The sequence below is a fragment of the Vigna radiata genome, chromosome 1, assembly GCF_000741045.1.
Source record: "Vigna radiata var. radiata cultivar VC1973A chromosome 1, Vradiata_ver6, whole genome shotgun sequence".
In the NCBI taxonomy this organism is placed as follows: domain Eukaryota; kingdom Viridiplantae; phylum Streptophyta; class Magnoliopsida; order Fabales; family Fabaceae; genus Vigna; species Vigna radiata.
Window position 1 is genome coordinate 11,528,182 of NC_028351.1, and position 26,087 is coordinate 11,554,268.

At 27.2% G+C, this 26,087-nt stretch overlaps 1 protein-coding gene across 3 annotated transcripts; it reads left to right on the forward strand.

Annotated features, from left to right (window-relative positions):
• The first annotated feature begins 16,303 nt into the window (after window positions 1-16,303).
• On the forward strand, window positions 16,304-21,482 carry LOC106774015 (protein LONGIFOLIA 1). 3 transcript variants are annotated; one of them, XM_014660821.2, is made up of 6 exons: window positions 16,304-16,682; window positions 16,795-17,135; window positions 18,400-18,452; window positions 18,530-20,212; window positions 20,290-20,443; window positions 20,594-21,482. In XM_014660821.2, the coding sequence occupies exons 2-6, from the start codon at window positions 16,982-16,984 to the stop codon at window positions 21,346-21,348; spliced, it is 2,799 nt and encodes a 932-aa protein (XP_014516307.1). In that variant the 5' UTR covers window positions 16,304-16,682; window positions 16,795-16,981; the 3' UTR covers window positions 21,349-21,482. The 3 variants fall into 3 exon arrangements, with proteins under 3 accessions (XP_014516307.1, XP_014516299.1, XP_014516315.1); XM_014660813.2 differs by having other exon boundaries at window positions 16,304-17,135; XM_014660829.2 differs by having other exon boundaries at window positions 16,304-17,135; window positions 18,400-18,425.
• Window positions 21,483-26,087: the final 4,605 nt, after the last annotated feature.

The following is a 26,087-nucleotide window of genomic DNA, read 5'->3' on the forward strand; positions in this document are numbered from 1 at the left end:
TTTTACATGTCTCACATTTCTTATGCAAGTCCAGAAATATCTGTGTAATTTCATCTTAGACATTGTTTGTTCTCCAATAACGTCACGAATTACACTATCACATGAGAGTGTGTTAAGAATTGTATTGTAAAATAAGAAATATGTTTAAATTATTTATTATAGTTAATTAATTTATTTGTTTTTCTCATGTGACATAGGGAGAAGATGGAATGAAGGCTTCAGTATATTTAATAATGATCCACCACGCTAACATGATATGTTCGTTGTTTAATGGTCACACCATCTTGGGACCCTTTTGGGCACTCCCTTTGTGATGTTAATTTAGTCTTGCTTTTCTTTCTCAATATATGCAAATTATCTCTTTCTATCTTACTTTACATACCTATTATTAATAGCCTTACTCATCAATGATATATACTCAACAACAATAGTCATTAATTACTAACATGAAATTACTTCGTTGAAACTTCAAATTCAATTGTTAGGTTAAAAACGAAATTGCTTTTGATGAAAAGTAATATAAATAATTTATTATTATACCAAAATTGTTCTTTGTTTTCTCCTTTGTTTACTACATCTATAGATAGAGTGGGGAAAGGAGGGAGAATATTTGAGCTTTTTAATTATCATGAAAAGTGTTGTGTGTGAGTGAGAAATGAGAGAAGTCATTTGCATTGTATACATTGATTGGTGCAAATCTAGATGGAAACATCACATGGCAATGATACAAAATAATGGAGTAAAGTTTCTTGGAACTTAGAAGATGATGATGATGATGATGATGAGGTTGCTTATGAGTTTGGTTTATGCTAAAAAGTAAGGAAGGTACCTCGTGGTGCTTCAACTTTTTGCATGTGGTTGTGTATCCTTCTTTTTCAAATATCTCCAACAATCCATCACCATCAACCCTAATTTCTTTATAGTAATTAATAATCAAATCATTTCGACCTTTCCATGCAGCTGGAGTGTTACTATTCCATGTTTTTATTTAGAATAGTAATATAATTATACACATTTATATTCATTTAATATATTATAAAAACAAAATGTTAATAAAAAATGTATCAAAGTATTAGTTTTGTTTAATTTAATATTTTTCTTCCACTTACCATCATCACTACTACACCCTATGGAGTCTATTAAATAATATAGAGATACTTCATTGTGAAGACTTTTTAAATATGTGTGGATTGCATAGTACAAACTTGACTTTTTATTTCCAAACTTTTCTTTCTTTCTTTCTTTCTTTCTTTTTCTCCGTAGTCAAAGGAATATGGCACCATACACACGATACATTCTGAATCAACTGTTCTGATAAGTTAGGTTTAAAAAAATTGAAGTGTTTCAGTGTACTGAAAATAGATTTAGAATTTTAACAAAATATAAAAAAAAAATCGAAATTTCGTAAATATTGATTAAAAAAAGTCTGTTCCGTTAAAATAGTATTTAAGAATCGAAACTAAAGCGATATATAAATTCTATTTCACTTTTAAAAGCTAATTTGTGATGTTCAGATCCTAGAGTTTCAAAATAAGTGAATGGAAAGAAAGGATTCAAAATATAGCATGTGGGATGGTCAACTGTTAGAGGCACTTTGTTTACTTTTTTGAAGTTTTTCTGTGGCTGTTTTGCCTTGTGAGTTTTTTGTTTTTTTTTTTCTCTAGGGAAAATATATTTTTGGTTATTTACTATCTATTCATATGTACATAAATAGAGTTTAACCAACTATATCTAATGTTCTAGGTCTTTTTGCTATCTTGTATACCTTTGGTATAAAGTTTTTAATGTTATGTTGGTTCTCATTGATATAAAAAGAAGATTCATGACTTTCATTAAATTTGTGTGATATATTAGGCTTCAAAATATGGTTGTCTTATATGAAGGGTACATAAGACGTGTCAAAATTTTGTGTCTTTGGATAAGAATTGCTATATCAATGTGAATGAAACTTGAACTATTGTATATGATGAATTGTTTTACACATATATTCTATTTAAAGCAATAATAATATTTATTTGGGATGGATTAAGCAATAGTAGTAATTATTTGAGATGACATAATTAAGAATGATGGTTGAGCTGCTAGTATATTTTAACAAGATTATGGACAATTATAGTTTATTATTTATTCAAGAAATTTGGACAATTTAAAAATGTTTTGTTGTTCGAGATTGAACAAGTTCTGACTTTAAACTAAGAAATTGTGGGAGTTTTAAGAGTTTAAAACAGATGATAATAAGTTGAGTTTGAATGTTATGAAGTCAAAGAACAAAGGGAAGGTAGTTTTATTTACGATAATACTTTAGGGTAGAGGATTTGAATTTTCTAGATGGATGTAATTTGATCACAATAATATGTATTTTATATAGAGATTCTATTTCTGAAAATTGTTGAATTTGTACCTTCTTGATATGCAAATACATGAAACTTTGATAGTTTGACATCTTAATTATGATTTTGATATTAGAGTATTGAGTTATGTGATGCATTGTATAAGGTTTGAAACAGCGTGAAAACTATTAGTAAAATTGGTTGGATTGAGTTTGAACTTTGGGTTTGAATTTAAGTTTGAAAGTATTAGAGATAAATGTTGATTAATAAGTTCAATTAAAGTGTATGTTATTTTTTAGCCAATTAAAGTCATGCTAACCTATCAGGAAACATCTCAAGATTGTGGCAGTGTTCTAGTCTCAAGGATAACAGTGTGTTAATAGATCTTTAAAGCCAAAGAAGGCAGTGTCCCTAGCTGTGACAAAATCTCATAGACTAATCAATTTTCTTAATCTTTTGAGTAATGCTTCCAACTCTATGCATCCAACAAGGTCTAACACTTGCAAACTTTAGCTCACAAATAGAATCACGGAGTCCCATAATTTTTAGATATGTAAATAGGTGCAATATATTATAGGAAAAAGTTCTTTTAACAACATTTTTTTAACAACTTTTTGATAACGCATACGTAGCAGCTTGTGATTGGTCCGTTTTAAACATTTTTTAAAACATAAATTCAAATAGACCAATAAAGTGATGACACATGTGCCGTTGTAAAAAAAGTTATCAAAAAATGTTGTTAAAATATCATGATCCTATATTATATTTGAGAATAATTTGTAATACATATAATTGAGTAATATTAAATTGAATTATGTTTGAATGTTGCATTGGATTATATAGATATAAAGAAATCATTTTGTATTTAAGTTTTGAAACCATAGTATTGTGAATGTTAGCTTATTTAGTTTGGAAATGGATATAATGCACCTACATATATTGTAATTATCCAGGAATTTACCAACGGATGACAAATGATAGGTAAAACAACGTTTGATACTTAGTTACAGATAAACAATGGTGAGCACTTATACATGAAGTTTGTCATAGGAATTATCTATGGATGGATTTCTGTATGTATTACTCACTGAAACATATTTTTCAAGAACCAAAAATTCATAAGTAATTTACCTACAATCTAATAATCTATTTTATGTTGTTAGTAATTTGTGAATAATTTCTAATTACACGTAGATTTTTTTGTCATTACCTACAATTTTAGCTATAGTTAAATGTATTTTGTTTTTTTAGTGTGTATTTACTTGACTGATGATTAAACACTTAGTTCTAATGTTTCTATATAAATAAATTGAAATTATATCCCGAGGATATGAATAATATACGAAGATATAATATGTGTGTATACGATTTTATATATATATATATATATATATATATATATATATATATATATATATATATATATATATNATATATATATATATATATATATATATATATATATATATATATGTGATTATGTTGTTAATGAAATATGATATAATATATAGATGATAGTATGTATATATATTTTGATTTCTTATAAACTAAGAAAAGTTATTTTAAAAATTTTGAAAAACATATTAATATTATATAAATATTTTTTTTATCTAACATTGATTACTAATATAATATATACATGTTTTACATTAAAAATGTTTAAAATGTTACCTATGGTTCTAATGACAAACATTATTTATTTTTTAATTATAGGGAAGCTAATCATTCTCGGAGACATGATATATAATGTTTACTAATCTAAGTCTTTTTCAAAACATTTGATATAATTGTATTTTTAATTTTAAAATAAACATTTAGAAACCAAAATTTCCATTATCTCAAATTTTGAAATAACGAAAATAAAAAATTACATATAATAAAACCATATAAGCTACTCAATTTGTAGAAACTAAAAAGCCTATTACGCATCGATTTTTAATTCGTGTATTTGCATTCCATATTTTATGATATTTTATCAATACTTATGAATAAAGTATTTAATATATAAATCAGTAATACTTTTATGATTATAATAATTTATAAATTTTATGTTGAAAACGTTTAATACATTTTATTTTAATGTAAATTCATATAATAATAATTATATATTTATTATGTTTTTAAGAACTTTTGTATATTTTTTAATATTTATATATTATATGTCTTGTTCTATTATTTTTAAAATAAATGTATTTGATATATCATATACATGTCGTATTCAATATTACATGTATCGTATTTGTGTATCATAGCTAAAAACCGATTATGTAAAATTTTGATAGAATATAAAAAATTAAAATTAAAAGATAAATAATTAGAGAAAGGTTGTTTGTAAGAATTGAATAAACAAAAAACACATGGCCAAGTACTTTTTCTATTCTTTTATCAAAACAAAGAAATATTCCATTGTACTCTCATGCTTCCACATTTCTACTCCCCATTACTCTCTCTATTCTGTCTCGGCCCACAGCAAAATAAAAAATAAAAATTAAATCTTAAGGAATAGATTTATATATTTGCACTCTATATCTTTTTAGAATTATTTAATTTCTAATAAAACTCAACTAAATAAAATAAAATAAAACATTTTATTTAGTTTCATGATAATTTTTCGCAATTATTATATGTTGGTTTTAGTAACTAGCCTTCTTTTGGATGTTTTTTTATGACAATTCTGACATAAAAAAGCATTATTAAGGAGAATATAATTGAAAGAGTATGGTATATGACAGAACACTAATGATGCATTAATTTAAATGATGGTATTTATTATAAGGTAGCACATGAGATGGATCCCTTTCATGCCTGGTTGTGATTCAGACAAAAGAATTCAAATGTCCATATGAAAGCTTATAGGTTGTTGCAGCATATAATATGAATGCACATTATGCCAAAAGTGATGAAGACATAACATTAATTTTGTAGCATTTATAAGTGAAATATGAGCACACTTAGAAGATTTAAGGGGACCATTATTGTCTCCATGGGGTCATCAATTATGTATCATAATTACTACAACTATTTCCACCTCTTCCTAACACACCATACATTTCCCCCAAACAATACCTAAGTTAGATGCTAAATTTCTTTACAGGATAATTAAATAACCTATTAGTTAAAAAGTAATCTTTAAGTTCAATTCAATTTTTCATGTCATTAAATTATTCTATATTTGATAATAATATAAGCTTAGTTTAAGTTTAATTAATTTGCACTCTCTATACTATAAAAACATCAAAGATGAAAATGAAAATTAAAAAAGATAAAACTTTTTTTCAAAAATTTCAATAACCAAAGTTTGTTCATGGCATATCTCACCATGTTACGTTTTCTATTCTTATATATTGGCCTCATATCATCTCACCAAACTATGTTTTCTTTGTCCAAAACAAAGCCCTCAGATTTATTCTAATCTTGAGAGCTTTAGAGCTTCCAATTGCATCAAAAAATTGCTTAAACGTGCGACTTTTTTAGAAAAACACTTAAATCAATTCTACTCTCAAACTATATACAGAAAAAACTGGATTTACTAAAGGTTTATTACCGAAGGCTTTAAAACCACCAGTATTGAGGTGATTATCGAAGGCTTTTGAGCCGTCGATAAGTTCATCAATGATTTAATCTCGAATTTGGGTTTTCGTTCTCCAATTTCATTTTCTACACTTCGTCGCTTTCGTCTGTCTCTCCTTTTCTTCATTTTCCTCCCTTTCTTCACTTCCCCTTTCATCAAGCTCCATGACTTTCTCGGTTTGTCACTACTGGTGGTCGTTCACAGTAGTCTTGGATTAAGGTTCGTTGATCGTAATTCTTTCATTGTGCGTGCTGGTTTGCGTGCGTGAAGTTTGATTGAGAAGTTGATTTTTGTGACATTTTATAAAATAAAATAAAATATTACATTCAATGAATTTAACTCTCGATCGATTGAACAAACTCTAGGAATCAAAGTAGTAGCGTAAAGAGGCAAAAGCTTGAAGTAAAGGTCAGACACAACAGTGAAACATGGTTGATGCAGTAACAACCAAGGTAGAGTGAGCCATGAACAAGAAAACTCCTTGGTTAGACAATGAATGTTACAACAAAGCCATGGTGGGCAGTCGCCATGTTGTAAAAGCGTCAAAACATGACTAGGGTAAGGTCATCATACGCCGGGTTTTCACTAACTCATGTTGGCTCTCTTTTGCATTTATTCTTATGCATTTTGGGATGAAAGTGAACTCTAGAAGTGAAAATCTGAAATATAATTGTGATTTCAAACAATAATCCATGATAATTTATATAAAAAATATTTGTCAATAAATTATTGTTAACTCAGTTAAGAATTAAACATATAACTTAAGGGACAAATATTTTTATTAATAATTCATATAAAGTATATTTGTCAGAAAGTTGTTATTATAGATGAATCAAAATCCGTTGATGTTAATAATATATTCTTTTAACTTATACTATTATATAAAGAGGAGTTTTCTTATTTGATATATACTTTTTTATTTCTATTTTTATCTCTTCAATAATATTTTTTGAAATTAAAATAATTACTTTACAAATTTTACTTTGTAAGTGACCGTTATTTAAATTTAATTTTTTTCTAATTTAAACATTTTAAAAATTTAATTATTTTTAAAATAAAAATAACTACCCATAATAAAATTATAAGATTTACATTTACTTTTATAAATTTTATAATTATAGTAATGATAATTTTTTGTTATAAAAATAAATAAAACACATGTGCACATTGTTTTACTAGTATGTGTTAAAAAAAAAAAAAAAAAAAAAAAAAAAAAAAAAAAAAACTCTTCTGCTTAATGGTCACTTACATTATAGTAAAAGAAAAATACACGTGATGTTTAAAAAAATCACGATTTTTATTTTCAAATCGTTTGCAATCAGAGAACGTGTTTCGCGAATTTCGAAACAAAGACTTTTATGCACTTGAGTTGAAAGATCATTCTAAGATGCTGCATGCTTTTTTTTTTTTTTTTTTCTTTCTTTTTTAAAGCCAGAATGGTTAATTTACTATATTATATATAGACTTTTTCTACGATGACCAAAAATAAAGACAAGAGGCATATCTATTTTAGAATAAATAAATAATTTGGATTTTAATTATGTGAATAACTGTTGAATTTAATTCTTGAGAGAATCAAAATCCATTTAGTTTTATAGTAAGTAATTAAAAAGATTGATAAGTTTATGTTACTAAGTGTAGGGTGGCATAAATTTTACTAATTGCAATTTTTTAAAATTATTTGAATGGAAAAACATTACATAATAATTCTTTTAGTTTTATACTGTTCTCTCGCTCTGATAATATTTATCAGTAAGTACATTATATAATAATACTAATACTAATAATAATAATAATTTAATTTTCTTTTATTTTAAATTAATAACTATTTTTTAAAAGTCAATAAAACTTTTCCTGCGAAATTATTCTTAAACCAATGGAAGAACTTTGATTAATGATTTTGTTTGGTAGAGGTAAAGCAAATTAAGGGATTGCAAAAGAAAGTAGGAAAAATAAATAAATAAGAAATATAAGGAACACAATGATTGTTTGATATACAAGAAAAGTAGAATAACAATAGATAAATACTGAAAATAGGAAATTAAATTTTAACTTTTTTCTTAAAATAAATAAATTTTATATATTTTTTAGTCGTTTTCAATTTTGTGTGTCGTCTCATTTTCAGACATTGATGATAATATTAATATATTTTTTATATTGTGACCTAATATTATGGGACCTGTTATTGTAAAGGGTAACCATGTGTGACTTCTTGGTGGAGGCATAAAGAGAGTAAATTTGGATTACCTTCAAGGCACTATAATAAGCTAAAGAGAACTCCTAAATATAATTAATTTTTTTATATTTAATATTTTTAAATATATTTATGAATAATAAGATATATAATAATAATATAATAATTATTATTAAATCAGTGTATGATTGAAAATATACATAACATAGTTATATATTTATTTAAAATATCAAACTGCATAATTTTTGTAAATAATTTTATGTAATTAAAATAAAATAAAATTCATAGCATACATAATTACAGTAAGACATAAAAGACAAGTAATTGATAGAGTAAACATAGTACAACCAATTCTAAACTTCATTATGAAATCTCTTTGAACTAAAATTGAGAATTTGATCTAGTTAACAAGGTTTAGTTATGATCTATATGGATTGAGGTAAAATAAATTCACAAAGCTAAAAAAAAAAGTTCAATGTCCATAAAAGTTTAATAGACTAGCGTCAGTTATGTTTTTTTCATTTTTTTTAAATATGTAAAAAATTGAAGTTTTAAATATATTATTAAACCTTTAGTCTAGATCGGTTTATCTGAACTTTTGTTCGAAATTATCTTGTTTTGATTTTTGGTTTGAATCAATTTATTTCAAATTTAGATTCGGATAGTCAATCTCAATCTTTGATCTAAACTAGTTCATCTTAACTTTTGACCTGAATCGACTAATCTCAACTTACGATATGGATCAAATCATATCGATCTCGGGCTTGGATTAACTAATCTCAATCTTCAACTCACATCGAATTGTCTCTACCTTCCATCTAAATTGATCAATCTTGATTTTTACTTCAAGTAGGCGTGTCTCAACCTTTAATTTAAAAGAGTCCATCTTAACCTTCAATCTAAACTTGTCCGAATATTGACACCTCTTCTTTTAATCCCTACTATGTTAATTTTTTTAACAACTTTTTTACAACAGATTATGTGTCACTATTTTATTGGTTCGTATATTTAAAAAGGACCAATCACAAGTTATCACATAGACGATTGTAAAAAAGTTGTCAAAAATACATTTTCGATAGTTAAAATTCTCGTACAGTCAAAAATTGCACAAGAAGTAATAATATTATTAAGGACATATTTCAACTCCATCTTACTTCCAATCGGTATAAGACGTTGTAAGAGAACATTTATATTGAAAAAAGGGTTCGTAGAGAGTGCGGAATGGAGAAAAAGAATAGGCATTAGTGAGAATTTATAGAAAATTTGGTATTAATTGTTTACCTAAAAGTGATCCTATAATGGAACCTAAATCATGGCTCTAAAATGACCAACTAAGGTGACTCAACCTCCTTTGGCATATGGAGTATTATTTATACAAGTACAATGTCTCTATATAGAAAGACATCATTAGACTACATTTACTGCAAAATCTTGTTCTCACAAATTCAAATTCACTATCTCAAATGAGGATACACTACTCATCAAATGTTGGATACATAAAACATAGCAACCAATATTCTTTTTATTTTGTGTGATCAAACACCAAATTAATTTTAACTATATATTGTGCGGTACACTCAAGAAATTTTGTGAGCTTATTAATGAGAGGAACAAAAACTATTTGATATAAGAAATATTAGAAATAAATTAACAAAAGCATTTTTGTAAATTATGAATAAATAAACAATATTTTAAACTTCATTAGATAATTTGCTTATTTATTTCAAAAGGCGATCAATGTAATTATTTATTTATGTTTTGATGTTTATTTACTAATGTTTAAATTTTAAATTATACTTTGCTTCAGATTGGTTTTTATATGAAAAATATTTAAAAAAGCACATTAGAGAAAACTACTTTGTATATTATTATATAACTAATATAGAAAGTGCATATTTAAATCGATATTATGTACAAAGATGATAAGTATTCTATATTGGTTAATAAACGGTGAAACACTTAACATTAAATTAAATTAAAGAATAATAATAATATTTTAACACATATTTTTAACAACATTTTAATAAATACATGTGTTATTTTTTATTAGATTTAGAATACATCAATAAAATAATAAATAAATAAATAATTATTAAAAAATTAACATATATTATATAAGAAATATTGTCAAAAAATTTGTATCAAATATCTTTTTCCTAAATTAAATGACTATTTTTCTTCATAATAAATCAATATAAAAAATCCTTCCAAAACCAACTTAGGATAGTCTACCAAATTGTAGGCTCACAGTATTGTGTGATGAATATAAATTAAAATCAGCATCTAACCTTTGGTGGACCACAATTATGCCAAGAACTTTTGGACCATAATTAATTCTTAACAGAAAGTTAATTATATTTTTATAATTAAATTAATAAGTAAAGTGCACATGAAAAGGGGTTGGATCCTTGAAACGTACCTTGCTGATGGATGTGGTTTTAATTATTGTCCTTGATTCCATTAGAAAAATCGTAGGGAAAAAATATATTAAAAGAAAATGATATTTTAACATCAATTTTTGACACCATTTTGACACGGTACACGTGTCAAAATGTGGTTGGACGATTTCAAATTAAAAAAAACAGGTAAGGACATATTTAGAAGAGAAAAACCAATTTTTTTTTAATTTAAAATCTTCCAACCACATTTTAACACGTGTACAGTGTCAAAATGATATCAAAAAATTTGTATTAAAATATCAATTTCCATATATTAAAAAATTGCAGAAGATACACTTGAAGAATTTCTGAATTAGCTGCATGTGAAAGAAGGATTTTCAATTTTGAAGATTGCGTAATCCTTTTTAGATAAATGGAAGTATACATATCAATTTAATGATATGGTTGATACCTTAGATTAAGTTATATCAGCCATTTAATGCAAGTAGTCTTCTAAAGTAATTAAAAATTTAACAAATAAAAAGTCAAAGAGTATGGTTTATTATCCAATCTTGAAGATAAAAGTTGGTGTCTTTCAAGTTGAGATATTTAATGTTGTTAACTAAAGCTTTTTCATGTTATCATAATTTTTTTTTTTTTTATTCTCATTTTGGATCTAATACGAAACAAAACTCAACTTGGTTTAACTTTGAATTTTCAACTTTTTAGTCAGGTCAAAGGAAAATTCAAATTCTGTGATGATATTTGAATATTATTATTTAAAGGTTAAATATACTTTTTTGTAAAAATTAAAACTAATTTTTTTTAAAGTTTTGATTTAATTTAGTTTTCTAATTTTATAATGATGTTTCAAATATATTTTATGATGAATATTTGAATTATTTATATTGTTTAACCTATTTCTACTTCAATATTAATTAAAAAACGTAATTAAAATATCAAACAAACTTAATAAAATTTAATTTAAAAAACTAAATTCATGGAATTATAAAAATAGAAATTAAATTAGTCTAAAACTTTGATATAAACTAATTCTAGTTTTTACTAAAAATTAAAGAATAAAAAATTATTTAACCCATTATTTAACTAAACTTTTGAAATACACTAATATTTATATATTAAAAATTAGTATATTTTAATGTCTAATATATGTTAAAAAACAGAAAAATAGTACTAAAAATTTAGGAAAGAATTCAAATTGGTGAAAGATTTATATATCAAAAGGCAAGTAGAAGCACTTAATTTGTGATCAAAGTATTCCCTACTCTACAAAACTAGTGAATTTGAATTATTCAACTCACCATACTCTTGCAAATAGTTTAACATATATTATAGAATTCATATATGCAATCTCAGATTTCTTTGAAGGGTATGTATGACCTTTAACTATAGGATTCTGATTCACCCACATTTCAACCTTATATATAAAAGTGTCACCTTTGACATTATCACGTACATTTTTTTTTATGCATGGTACTATTTTTTTTAGTGTCTGAATTCAATGTAAGAAAAACTTCAAGAATTTAAAATTACTCACTGTTCTCAACAAGATACATGAAGATTTGAATCTAATTAAATGTTGAAATTATACATAATACTCTATTATATGTTATGAAAGGTAAAAGTGCTTTTATTTATAAGCTGCAACCTTATAAGCAACATTCAATTGGCAAAGGGCATTTCTCCTTTCATTATTATTATTTTTATTTATTTAATGATTCAATGTTGGAACCTTGAATTTATAGATTTCCAAAACATATTGCAAGTCAAACTTACGTAAGAGAACACAATTGCCACCAAACTGAAGTTATATATACCTAAAAGAGAGAGCAAAAAAAAAAAAAATGATGCGTATTCATTAAACTATTATTTTAAAGATATTTGGAGAAGCTACCCAATCTTACATAAGTCGAGATAAAAAATAACTTAAATTCTTTTTATTATGTTATTTAAAAATTAAAGTAAAAAAATTTAAATATATTTGTCTATTTTTTTTTTAACTTTTTTGATAATATTTTAAATATAGTGATTAACTATAATGTTGTTATCTCATCATATTTGATATTAGAATATTGACATATGCAAAATTAAAAAAAAAAATGTTTTAAATACGATTTTTTGTTTTGTAAGAAAATAAAAAAGTGATTTCAAAAATAATCTTCTCTCGCTAATCTTCTATATAGAGAAATAGAAAAAGTATGTATAGTTATGACTGTTTGGTTAATCATGAACCGAACTTCAACTAGCTTAGATCTCATATGAGTCGGTCTATTAGACAAAAAACAAAGTTTACACTAAGAATAATTACATTAATCTTAAGTTAGATCACTATCGTTTGGACAATAATTAGCTCAGCCCGACTTAGAAGCTCATTCTAAAATTTCTAGATATATGTTTGGTATTAAGTAGTTAAACTTAAATATTTAAGACTCTTTGAAGAAATAAACTTAATCTTGATTACATAAACTGAAATAAACATAAATACAAATATTCATTCGCTTTATAATTCGACTTAGATATAAATTTTGATACATTTAATAAAATTCTAAACTTCAAAATAAATTATACTTCAACTATAATAATTCAATAAATTTAAAGATATTTGATAAATATTTTCAAAAATTGGAATTAAAAACGAAAAGAGAAGAAAAGAAAATTTTCAATTTTTAATAAATATTATAAAATTGTAGAAGTCATCACAAATCTAATGTATAGAGGTTTAGTTTGTTCACTTTGAACGACACACCCTAGGACAATTTGGCAAGAAAGAATTGTTATGTTGACAATGTTGATAGCATAGTTGGTGATGGTTTGTCTTGTACCCTCTAAAAATTCATCCAATATTAAGAATGACAGGGAGATGTGCCACTAAATTAATAACATGTGATACTGTCTGGCAGAAGTGGCAAGAAGGACCAAAAGCCTGCGACGAAAACGATGTATTTTTTGCATAGCTTCCCTTTAAATTCGATTTCATTCTCTAATTCAACATTTTCGCCATCAAAATGGTCCAAACCTATTCATCACTGAGTACTTATCTCGCCCTGCATCATTCTTTCTCACCTACCGCACTTCTCAAATGCATTGCACACCCATCACACATTTTTTTAGAAAGAAAATGATATTTTAACACCAATTTTTGACATCATTTTGACACTGTACACGTGTTAATATGTGATTGAACGATTTCAAATTAAAAAAAACCAAGATAAGGGTATATTTGGAAGAGAAAAACTAAAATTTCTTTTTTAATTTAAAATCGTCCAATCACATTTTGACACGTGTGTAATGTCAAAATAGTGTCAAAAAGTTGGTATTAAAATATCATTTTCCTTTTCAGAAAATAACGATAACATGATATACTTTTACATTTATTTAACATACATAAAAGTAAAATAATCGTGAAAATGTAATTTTTGTGTATTTCTAAAAAAATAATAATAAAAATTAAAATAAAAATCAAATAAATGTAAAATTTTTAAATGTGTAAAAAAAATCATTTCTTTCTTTTATTCATTCTACTATCCATCTTCCTATATAATTATAAACAAATTCATGTATTTAACATATAATTCAAAAGCAAACTTCACTTTAAAAATTTATAAGATTCAGTTAAAATTAAAATTAACTTATAGTATATAAATAATATAAATATTGTTAAAAGTGGATTTTATAAAATTTAATTATTTTTAAATTTCATAAACTAAAAACATAAGTAAGTAGTATACCTTCATTAGTTTCTAAAATTTGTAACTTGAAATTCAAGAAATGTAGTAAGTTTTGTTCTGATAAAATACTTCAGTCTTTAAATTGTTGGCTTCGTTAAAGAAAATAAAATTAATATGTCGTTTTCACAACTGAAGATAATACGATATATATATATATATATATATATATATATATATATATATATATATTTTATCGAATATTTAACCAACTTATACTTCTTACATTTATTATGGAATGGAGATGAAAGTAACAAATATAAATTATTATATCTATTTCATGATATATAAGTTACTGTCCTTTTTCATATATCAACCCTGAAAGTAGATAAAAAGGATTGTAGCAAGTAGTTATAAAGATATATACAAAAATTAAAGTACATAATAGATGCATAATTGATAAAATAGTAATTATTAATTAAGATAGTCTTAAACTTTAAAAACGAGGCATAAATATAATATAATATATAAATTAATTTAAAATTAGTGGAATTGATAAAAAAAAAACAAGTAATATTGAACTTACAATTTTAAAAATGACTTATAAATAATAAAAGTCAATTATGAACAGTGTAATTTACTTAAATAATGAAATTTGGTTAAAATGAGAGAGATATGCATGGGAATGGTTGAACAAGTGCTTTAAATAATCTGCAGGAATATTCCACACTCAAATCTTCACACAATTATTTTCCAATTTAATGAAATGTTTATTCGTAGAAAATTGAATAATGTTATACATTCCTATTTTGCTTTTATTAATTATTTTAATTATCTATAAAGAAAATATCAATACAAAATAAAATAGAGTATATTTTTAAAATTAAATACTTTTTTAAAAGGTAAGTTTTATTAAAAAGATCAGAAGTTTAAAATTATTCTTTATAGAAAACATATAATTGTTAAAAATGTTGGTCAATTATAAATAATGTTATTATTTTTACTTTTAATGGTGTGGTTAAAACTTATACGAAAAAGTTGACCAATTTAGTTTGACTTGAATTAAAGATAATAATATTTTGATAATATTTTTTAATAATATTTTAACATTATTTATATGTTATTTGGTTCAAAATTATCTCATAATTAATAGTAATAATTATAAATACTGATATAGATTAATCACATAATGATATATAAATGATATTAAAATATTGTAAAAAATATTGTGAAATATCATTATTCTTGAATTAAATATTTAAAAATGTAAATTTTATAATAGTAATAATGAATAGGAGTTGTTGAAGTGTGAAGTAAAAAATGAGAATATATATATATATATATATATATATATATATATAAATAAATAAATAAATAGTGGTTTTGTTATTGTTTTTGGTTTTGGTCTGACAAACTCCACATGGTCCTTGAGAAAGGCCCAATCCACAGACCCACCCACGTTGTTTTGTCTGCATACAACCGCAGCAGATCTACCTCTTCTCTCTCTTCCTTTTTCTTTCAATAAAACAATATCCAAATAAATTTTATCTCATACATTCAATTCTACACCCTTTTAGTATCTCATAAAACCTAACTATCATAATTTCTCATATTATATAAGAGATTTATTTCAACTTTTCTTTTATAATTTTTTACCGCTAATGGTATGAGTTATTTTTTATATATTATTTGATTTATTTATAACATTTTTAAATAGAAAATATTTTAAGAATGATAGTCTTATACACCAACAATATAAAATGTAACACTGATAATTAGATTTAAAATCAACTTCAACATAAAATGAAGACAATTAAAAATCTCAAATTAAATAAAAATAAAAAATTTAAATAACATATAAGAAAAAACTCAAATGAATGGGATTACTTATAATTTATTATTAATAAATTTTTAAAATTAACATTTTCTTACCTCTTTGGTGATAATACATCTCCAATAGTTCTTTTTCTAAGTGCAAATTATAATACTTGTACACTAAACAGATTTGGGTTTTTATTAATTAACATGATTAAAAGAACTTAATTATCTAAGAATTTGATAATGAGAATTTATATATTATCTCGGATTTAGACACCTCAAAAAGCACTCTTTTTCTCCTCTCTCTTACGTAATGTGAATGAAAGAAAAGGGTGTTTCTGCGAGTTGTTTATTCTTGGGGCAAAATTTTCAACACTTGCCTTCTTCATATATACACACCACAATTCTTCTCTCTCACACTCTTTAGCCTCAACAGCTGCATCATCATCCTCTGCAAGAGAAAGGAAAACTAAGATAAAAAATATTCCTCTGCTCAGTTAAAGAAACAAAAACATCTCTTCTTGGGTCTCACAAAAATTTCCCTCTTCTTTCTCTATCACTTTGGAATTGCTTGCTTTCTACTTCTTTTTTGTTCTTTCTCTTCTGCTTTTGCAGCATATATGTTCTCTTCTCTGCTGTGCCTAACCCCAACATCACCCAGTTTCTGCAATTTTCTGCTTTCTATCTCTCTTTGCTCCATTCAAGGTCTTGGACATTCTCTTCCCTTCACACATGCACATGCACATATACATGTCATGTGTGTAACACCAAAAAGCATGAAATTTACATGACCAACTCTTCTCCTAGCTTGATGCAGGTTCAGGTCAATGCATTGATGTTATCAATTTATCATCTTTTTTAGAAATTCCTCCTTCTGAAGCATCTGGGCACATTTCAAATTCTTTCTATCCCAGAACAAAAGGTCTTTAATTTATTCTTTGTGGGAGGAGGATGGAGGTTAATCAGGTCTTGTGAACTCTGAAAAGTTGAAGGGTAGCCAAAAAATGTCTAAAAAGGTCTTCACATCGATGAAGGATGAAAATCCAGAGTTGCAGAAGCAAATTGGGTGCATCAGTGGCTTTTTTCAGCTTTTTGACCGCCACAGGTTCCTCACAGGCCAACAAGGTAGCAGCCACAATCAGAACATACAAACTAAAGGTAATGTGATCTGCAACATATATGTTATTGCTATATATGTATTTTGATTTTGATGATGCTTTTGATAGTATTAATGTTAACTTGATACATTTTTTTTATTGTGATATTCATAAACTTTACCTTTAAACAAGGACTAAATGACAATTTTTGGTTGAAATTAATAAAAGGGACTAATTGTCAAGTTTGATTGGCATGTATATTGAGTAAAATATCTTTCTTTCAACATAAATTGGACTGACCCTATCAACTTGCAATTTGTCAGTCATTTAATGTCACAGTTTTTTTCCTGTAGTTATTTTGTGTTCAGCTTTATTTTAAATTTTGATGGGATGAGAAGGGTGATAGCTGACTAACTTGTCATTGGTAAAAGTTCTTTCACTACATGTAATTATAAGATAAAACAAAGCCTTTTTTTTTTCTTTGAAATGACTCCGAATTAAATCATGGATGCATTCTCCAAATTAAATCAATGTTTCAAGATAATGTAGAAACCACTTCCATTGTATATGAAACCTATTCTTCAGATGTTTAAATATTAAATGCTTTAGAATGTCAGTTTTCATTCTTTAGCAGTGCCTGAGATGCAGATATATGTTTTTCTTTTAAAAAATTTGTACCTTACCATTCCCAGCAGTTATTTCACTTTCCTCATTTAATATAAGATAAGTGTTTGGTTGAAATAATTATGGAGAAATAAATTTCCTTTCAATGTGTCCGAAGAAGCTGGTAAAGCAAATAATTTAACCAAATACAGACAAATGCAGACTTTATACATTTCCAGGTAGCACATGGTTCTGCAAAAATGTTTTCTCATTGTTACCATGCAAAACCTTTGCAGCTAAAAAATGCATTACTGTAAATAAGTACAGGTTCAGATTTTTCCATTAAAAAAATTAAGATTCCTTGTACGATAAATGTTCTTATATAACAATTCATGATTGCCTCCATACTTATCTCAAATCCATGATAAGTATAGATAAAGTATTGTATAAAAACGATGCTGGATTGTTTCTGATACTGAGCATGATGGTTCATACATTTAAATTAGGTGTATTAAGCTTATAATTATTATTTAACCGTGTGTTAATCTTTAACTTGTTACATTGAACTGTGATGATGATGTTACTTTCTTTAAAGACTTATCTTTTGAACCTAACAATATATCTATCAGAAAGAATTTAAGAATGAAGACTTTGTTTGGATTAAAGTTTTCCCAACATATTCATTCAAATTATTTCCTACTAAAGTTCTCTTTGTTTCTCAGGTGGAACAAGGAACCAGGTGAAAGAGGTAAATAATAAAACTCAAAAGTCAACGGTAAGAAAAGTGGCTAAAAATTTAAATCATGAGAGAAACTTTGTAGAAACAGTTAAGAATGAAAGTTTGTTTTGCAGGGAAAGAATGTGAAGATTGCAGGAGAGAATCAGCAATTCTCCACAGAATCATCAGGAACTTCCATGTCTTCATCTTCTCGTTCATCTAGCATGTCATCCCTTGAGTTCAACAGAGCAATTCAGATAGAACCACCATCAATAATCAGTCCAATGAAAATTCCAGAGAACTCTAATCCAGAAATAGAAGTGAAGCAACATGGCAACCAGGACCCTCAGTCACTTGATTTCTATGACATTGTGAAGGATTCAATGCATAGAGATGTTCAAGGATTGTCTGTAAAGATTGTGGCTAAAGAGGAAAAGAAAGGTAGAATCTTGAAACACGTTGACTCTCCCAGGCCTTTGGAACCCCCAAAACCTGTAAATATGGTTGCTTGGGATTCACCGAGACTCTCTTATGATGGGAGGGACACACAAGATTCATTAAAATCTGCTACAAAACCTAAGGAACTCCCCAGGCTTTCCTTGGACAGCAGAGAAGGATCCATCAAAAGCTTCAATGAAGGAACAAAATGTCGTGGCCTTCTGAAGGGTCTACAGAAAGGGTATGGTAGCTCTGGCACAATGCTTAAGCAGCTGCAGGAACCAGAAACTTCTAGAAGATCATCCAGTGTTGTAGCAAGGTTGATGGGACTAGAAACCTTCCCAGACTGTACAGAAGCCTGTGATACTCAACCACGGATCTGTACCAGCAAAAATGAGTCAAACGCAGAACCTTGCACAAATCATGAGCAACACCAGAGTGCAGCATCAATGAAAAGGTCTACCTTTCTTCAGTTTAGGAGGGATGCTTCAATCCTGAATGTGACACCCTATTCACGGTTTTCCCTAGAATCTGAAGCTAGCCAAGGTTCTCAAATACAGACTCCAAAGAGAAGTGAATCTTCAGCAAAAGCATCAAACCAATCACTTTCTGTATACGGAGAGATTGAAAAGAGGATAGCAGATATAGAGTTCAAAAACTCTGGAAAGGATCTCAGGGCGCTTAAACAGATTCTTGATGCAATGCAGAGATATAAAGAATCATTTGAGATAACAAGGGACCAGGCTTCAAATTCTCTATCTGACAATAGGAGTAATAGCAGTCTCAGTGAAAACTCTGTGGTTAAAAGCCCAAGAATACGGCAGAAGGACCCAGCATCCACCACTTCTGAGATGAGAAATTCAACCCAGGGTAGTAAGTCACCAATTTTCACCATGAAACCAGCAAAATCTGCAAGAGAAACTGGCAAGTTTGGTTCTGCTAATCCTGCAAATGGAATAGTGGGAGAGAAGATTGACAGGAAAACAGCAAAAGGTATCAGTCCAGCAATCAGACAGGCCAAGGATTCCATTGGCCAACCCTTCCACTCAGTGGATAAGAGCAACAACAAGATAAGAACATCAAAATTGTTGCAATCCCCTAAAGTTCCTCAAGTAATCAATGGGGAAAACGCCACCAACTCCAGCAATACAACAGGGGCCAAGAGTCCAAGGCTACAAAAGAAGTTTGGTTTGGAGAGGCGCTCACCAACTACTATCCCATCATCAGAATCATGCAGTAACAGAAGACAACATAATAGGCAATCAGTGGAATTGTCTTCCCCAAGTACTACACCCAGACAAAGATTCAATGAGACAAAAAACCAAAGGGAGGATTTTAAGCAAGAAGTTGGAGTAGAAGTCATTCACATCGATCAAAGTGTTAGTATATCTTCTTCCCATCTTTGAATTCTTGCAACTAGACCACCTAGTTTAATATTTTTCTTTTCATTGATCAGAATGCAACAAAAGATTTGAGCAAGGAAAGCTTTCAAGTTGAGAAAATAATTACGGCAGAGCAACCAAGCCCCGTGTCTGTTCTTGATGCTTCTTTCTACAATGAAGAACCACCTTCACCGGTCAAAAAGAAATCAGACATCACAAGAGATTTAGGTACGTTACAAACTTCATTTCTGAGAAACATAGATTGAATGTTGAATCAGTCCACAATCGTCTATAAAATGAATCATTGGACAAAATACATTTCTAAACAGGTTTTCTTACATGTTATATTATTGACTTTCTTCAAATTTATTGCTACAGATGATACTCTTTATGATAGCAGTGAGGAGAACTCAGAAGATCTCCCGCTTTTATCCAACAATGCAAAAGCCAACTTCAGCAGTAGAACTCAAAATTTGGTTCAAATTCTCCACCAAATTGATTCCAATGATGAGAGATTTACCAATTTCAGAGACTATAATGATCCTGACCATAAATATATATCAGAAATACTGTTAGCATCAGGGCTTCTCAGCAGTCCAAGCTCTAGCTACGATTTTCATTCATCAAGTCACCCTATAAACCCAAAGTTGTTCCTTGCTCTAGAGCAAATCAAGACAAACAAGAACTGTTTCAACATTGAATACAATGCCAAGAAAATTGCTGGGCTTAGTAGTCCTCAGAAAATGCAAAGAAAGCTAATATTTGATGTTGTTAGTGACATTCTAGCTCAGAAACTGATATTGGAAAGTTCTACTCCGTGGTGCCAGTCGAATCAGCCAATAAGTAGAAAAATAAGAGGGAAGCTGCTGTTGGATGAGCTTTGCACAGAAATTGATAAGTTGCAACCTAAAAATAGGAATGAGAAACTGATTAACGAGGATGAGAACATGACAAGCCTCGTGTGGGAAGAGTTGATGCACTATCCCTCAATTTACACAAACAGTTACATGGAAATTCCAAATGTTGTGTTGGATGTTGAACGGTTGATCTTCAAAGATTTGATAACTGAAGTTGTGAGAAGTGAACTTCCTAACCATGCTAAGCACTGCAGACAACAGCTATTTTCCAAGTAGGACTTCTGGGTAATGAGTCTGAGAAATAATTTTCAGCCTTCATTTGTAAACTTTCTTTTCTACCTATACTTATACTTTGAGGAGGGGAAAATAAGCTAATTAATAGAAATTTTAGATTTTGTTTCCTGTCTAAACTCATTAAGCATTAATGTCTACAATCATTTTTTTGCATGGATTTATAGTGTATGTTTAAAACAATACAAATAGAAATGCAGATAAATGTACATATCAATGACATGATCTTCTTAAGTTCAATTACTGTTTTCTTAAATTCATCAAAGAAATGTCCACTTATATATATTGTTGAATATAGTAAAACTAGATATAGAATTAATCTACCTTGTATAAAAAATACATAGTAATGTATTTATAATAATTATAATAATGAGAATGTGGACTAAGTTCAAATAAAAATAAATATGTAAAAATAATATGATTAACATAGGAACTCTATTTCCTTAATTAACATACAACGTAATATATCTAATATTTTTTCTCAAGTTAGTACATATAAACTGTATGTACTAAACTTGTTACAAATATAATCAATTTTCAGTTTCTGTAAAGATTTAGTGAAAATATTTACTAATTGACCATTTGAATTTATGAACACAGTCTTGATGTCTCTAAATACAATCTTCTCTTAAATGAAATGATAGTCAATCTTAATATATTTGGTCCTCTCATGAAAGAAAGGATAAGAATTGATATGAAGGGTAGCTTAATTGTCTCATATAAGTGTCATTTGAGTGATATCTCCAAATTCTAACTTTTTAAGCAATTACTTAAGTCAAGCAAGTTCACAAGTTGCTGAGATCATAGCTTTATATTCTGCTTCTCCACTAGATCTTGCGACAAGTTACCACCAATGGAGATATAATACTCGAAAGTAGATATTCTATCAAAAGGAGATCTTGCCCAATCAACGACTTAATAGCAAACAACTTTTTATGGTTATTGGAACCATGTAACAAACTTTTTTCTAAAAGATTCTTTAATGTACTTTAATATATGGATGACTGCATTCTGATGATCTTCACATGAGAAATTGGCTCACCACAGTGATTGCAAAGAAAATGTCAGGATGAGTAATTGTAAAGTAATTTAATTTCCCAACCAATCTCCTATACTGCTCAAGATCTGAAATAGACTCCCCCTAATTTGGTAGGAGTCACTAGGATCCATGGGTGTGTTAACAAATTTTGAATTCACCAACTAAGTTTCCTCCAAAATATGAATGCATACTTCCTTTGAGATATAAGAATACCATCGTTGGATTATGCTACCTCAATAACCAAGAAATATCTTAGTTTGTCACAATATTTGGTCTGAAAATGGTGACAAAGGTGTTGTTTCATTTAGGAGATGTCATGATGGCCACTGGTTATAAGAACAATGTCATCAACATATACTATCAAATAGAGACATCCAACACTTGAATGATGGTAAAAGGCTGAATGATCTGCCTTACTCCGAGTTATACCAAATTGTTGAACAACGCTACTCAATTTTCCAAACCAGAGCCTAGGAGACTATTTTAGGCAATATAAAGATTTGTAAAGACAACATATCAATCCAGAAGACTCCCCCAAGCAGCAAATTTGGGAGGTTACTCCATATAAATTTCTTCTTGCAAATCTCCATTGATGAAAGCATTTTTGACACCCAGTTAATAAAGAGGCCATTATTGAAGAGTAGCCATGACTATAAACAAACTAACAATAGCCATCTTTGTCACTCGAGAAAAAGTATCACAATAATCCAATCCAAAAATTTGCGAGTAACCTTTGGTTACAAGTCAAGCTTTGAAGAAATCCATAGTACCACAAGAACCAACTTTGATAGCAAGAACCCACTTGTAACCAACAACATATTTCCCAGACGGTAATAAGACGAGCTCTCAAGTTTCATTATTCTAAAGAGCACTTAGTTCATCTAATATGGCATGACTAGGTTTAGAAGGTGAAAATAATCTATGATAACTAAAAGCAATATAATGTGGAGAAGAGTATAACATATTCCTTTACGGAGGACAATTCGAAGGTCAGACTTAGTTGTTGAGGTTGGAGAAGACAAAGTAGTTGGTACTTGAAGTGAGTCACTTAGTGTTTATTGAAAATAATATCTTCAACTATAAACCTAAAGTGGTGGTGGTGGAGGAGAATTTGATTTTGAATTAGACACAACTATAGGATCACAAGTGATAGGAATGTCAATTGTAGTAAACAAAGATACAAGAATAAGAGAGAGAAACACTTATATAATCCTAAAAAATCATATTTGTGTGATCTAGGATATAAAAAGATAAAATAACCACATGTTAGTTGTTTTTTCTTTATTGTAAAATTGTATATTTTACTTTAGTTTTTTTTCTTTGATAAAAACACGAAAGAAGGAAAGTTGCTATTGTATGTAAACACATTATTTAATACAAATGAAAACATGTGTTCACTTATTTTATGTAATAAAAAAATTATTATAATTATAAAATTAAGTATAAGTAATTTTTATAATTTTATTTTAAGTAATTTTTATTTGTTTAGTAGTTTTTTTAATTAAAAGTGGTTGATTTAAACAAATCGGTCAAATTGAAAACCAGTTAAATTTAAATAAACTATCACTTAATAGATAATATTGATAAAATAATTTAAAAATAATATTTCAATGATAAAATTGAAAAACTAATGTGGACACCAAAAAGAAAGTCACAGGTATAAATTATACTCTATATTAAAAAGAACAAGTATTTAATTATCTAAACCTATATAGTTCATATTCTTATTTTATTCTTCATAATATAATGTTGTTCACCGTCATTTTAAGAATAACCGTTATTTTGATATTTGTTAAATAAAATTGCTTTTTATTTTTCTTTTTATCATTTTGTAAAGATATATTTAACTTTGTTAACGAATAAAAATTTATTTTACATATCAACTTAATTAATTTATAAATATTAATAACTTGTGTTATAATATAAATATTAAAAAAATACGGAAATCACTAACGAAATTATTGATATAATATAATATTACTAAAATACATAATTTGATATAAACAATTGTAAATAAAACTACAAAATCCATCCAAACAGTTAGGTTTGGTTATGATCTTTTATATTAAAATTGAACTAAACTAAATGACATAAATTTTATGTTTGTTTAGAATGTATTTTTAGTCAAAAGCTAAATTAAACCGCATTAATTGTGAACATTTTTAATTGTTGGTGTCTCAATGGTGCATTCCATTAGATTTTGTTGAGGATAAAATACTTAGGAACTAAATGTTGGTTAAAAGTTATTGGTGGAAGATATAAGTTCATCTTTATTTAACGTTATTTAGTAGATACTATAGCATGTTCTAGTCAACATGTTGATTTAGAGATTAATCAACTTAGATAAAAAGTATCAACTAATGAGGAGTGGATTCATCAAATAAGTTTCCAATTCTAGTCCATCCAAACAATTTCTTTTGTGTGGTTCCATAGTACTTGACAACCCCACTCACACCTATTGCACAACATATTTTTTAACATCAAATAGCCAATAGATGTATTTCTATTATATGAAAGATCTTTTAGTACATTAGTTTATCCTTTCATTTCTGTTTGTTTCTTCTTGTTGCGATAATTACCATAATAGTACGAGTAGAGTGAGATGTTCTAGTTGATCTGATGCAAGGTGAGAGAGATGCATTAGAAACTTTGTTTGGTTTTAAAATTCTACTTTTCCTAATAATGTGCCTATATAATTGAGTGTACTCAATTCATATTTTATGGATGACTATAGTATAATAGTTATATTTTTATCTTACCTTATGAATTATCACATAAGTAACTTGTATTTAATAATTTTTTTGCTATTATAATAGTTTGTTATAATTTTCAATACATGTGTCATTGTTATATTCCTGTATCCCTACATCACATTTTTGGTTGAGTTTTCTAATTGCACATGAATTTCCACCACATACTTTAAATGGATAGTTTATTGGTAATAAAAGTCAATCTTTTTTACATTTATTATATTAATTAAGCTTATATAATTCTATTATAATCATGTTTTTTTATTAGTATTTAAGGATGATAAAAAAATTTTCACCTACGGATATCTACGGATAAAATTCATAATGGATAGTTGATGCCTACTGATATTTATTGGATAGTTGATGCCTACTGATATTTATTATCAGCGAGTTGCGGATAGCGGGTATTTTAATACCTGTTTATAAATGGGTCGAGTGCAGGTATTATACTATCGTACTCGCGGATATTCGCTACTCATAAAAAATAAAAATAAAAATTAATTTATATTTTATTAAGTTAAATTTAATTAAAGTTAAATTTTAATTTATATTTAATTTAATTTTTGTTATATTTTATATATTTTTTGTAATTTTATTTTAATAATTTATAAAAATATATATATTTTTTAAATATTTAGGAATATCCACATGTATCCATAGATTTTAAAATATCTACGGATATTTTTTAAACGAATATCCGACAAGTAACTCGAATAGCGGTTAGATTTCTTTTGTGAGATGGAATTACGGGTAGATACTATTTGTGTCCTATCAACCCGTTGACATTCTTATTAATATTTATCCTCGATATAAATTTTGAAAGCTACATCAATTAATTACATTAAGTAAATAATATATATTTGTTCGATTTTTATGTGTATTAAATGTCGTAATTATGTTTATATTTTATTATAAACAAAATTAAAATTGCAAGT

Coding starts and splice junctions, on each gene's coding strand:
- LOC106774015 (XM_014660813.2), top strand. CDS start 16,982: ATGTCTAAAAAGGTCTTCACATCGATGAAGGATGAAAATCCAGAGTTG. Junction 18,453..18,529: donor ATAAAACTCAAAAGTCAACG/GTAAGAAAAGTG, acceptor TTTGTTTTGCAG/GGAAAGAATGTGAAGATTGC. Junction 20,444..20,593: donor AGACATCACAAGAGATTTAG/GTACGTTACAAA, acceptor TTATTGCTACAG/ATGATACTCTTTATGATAGC.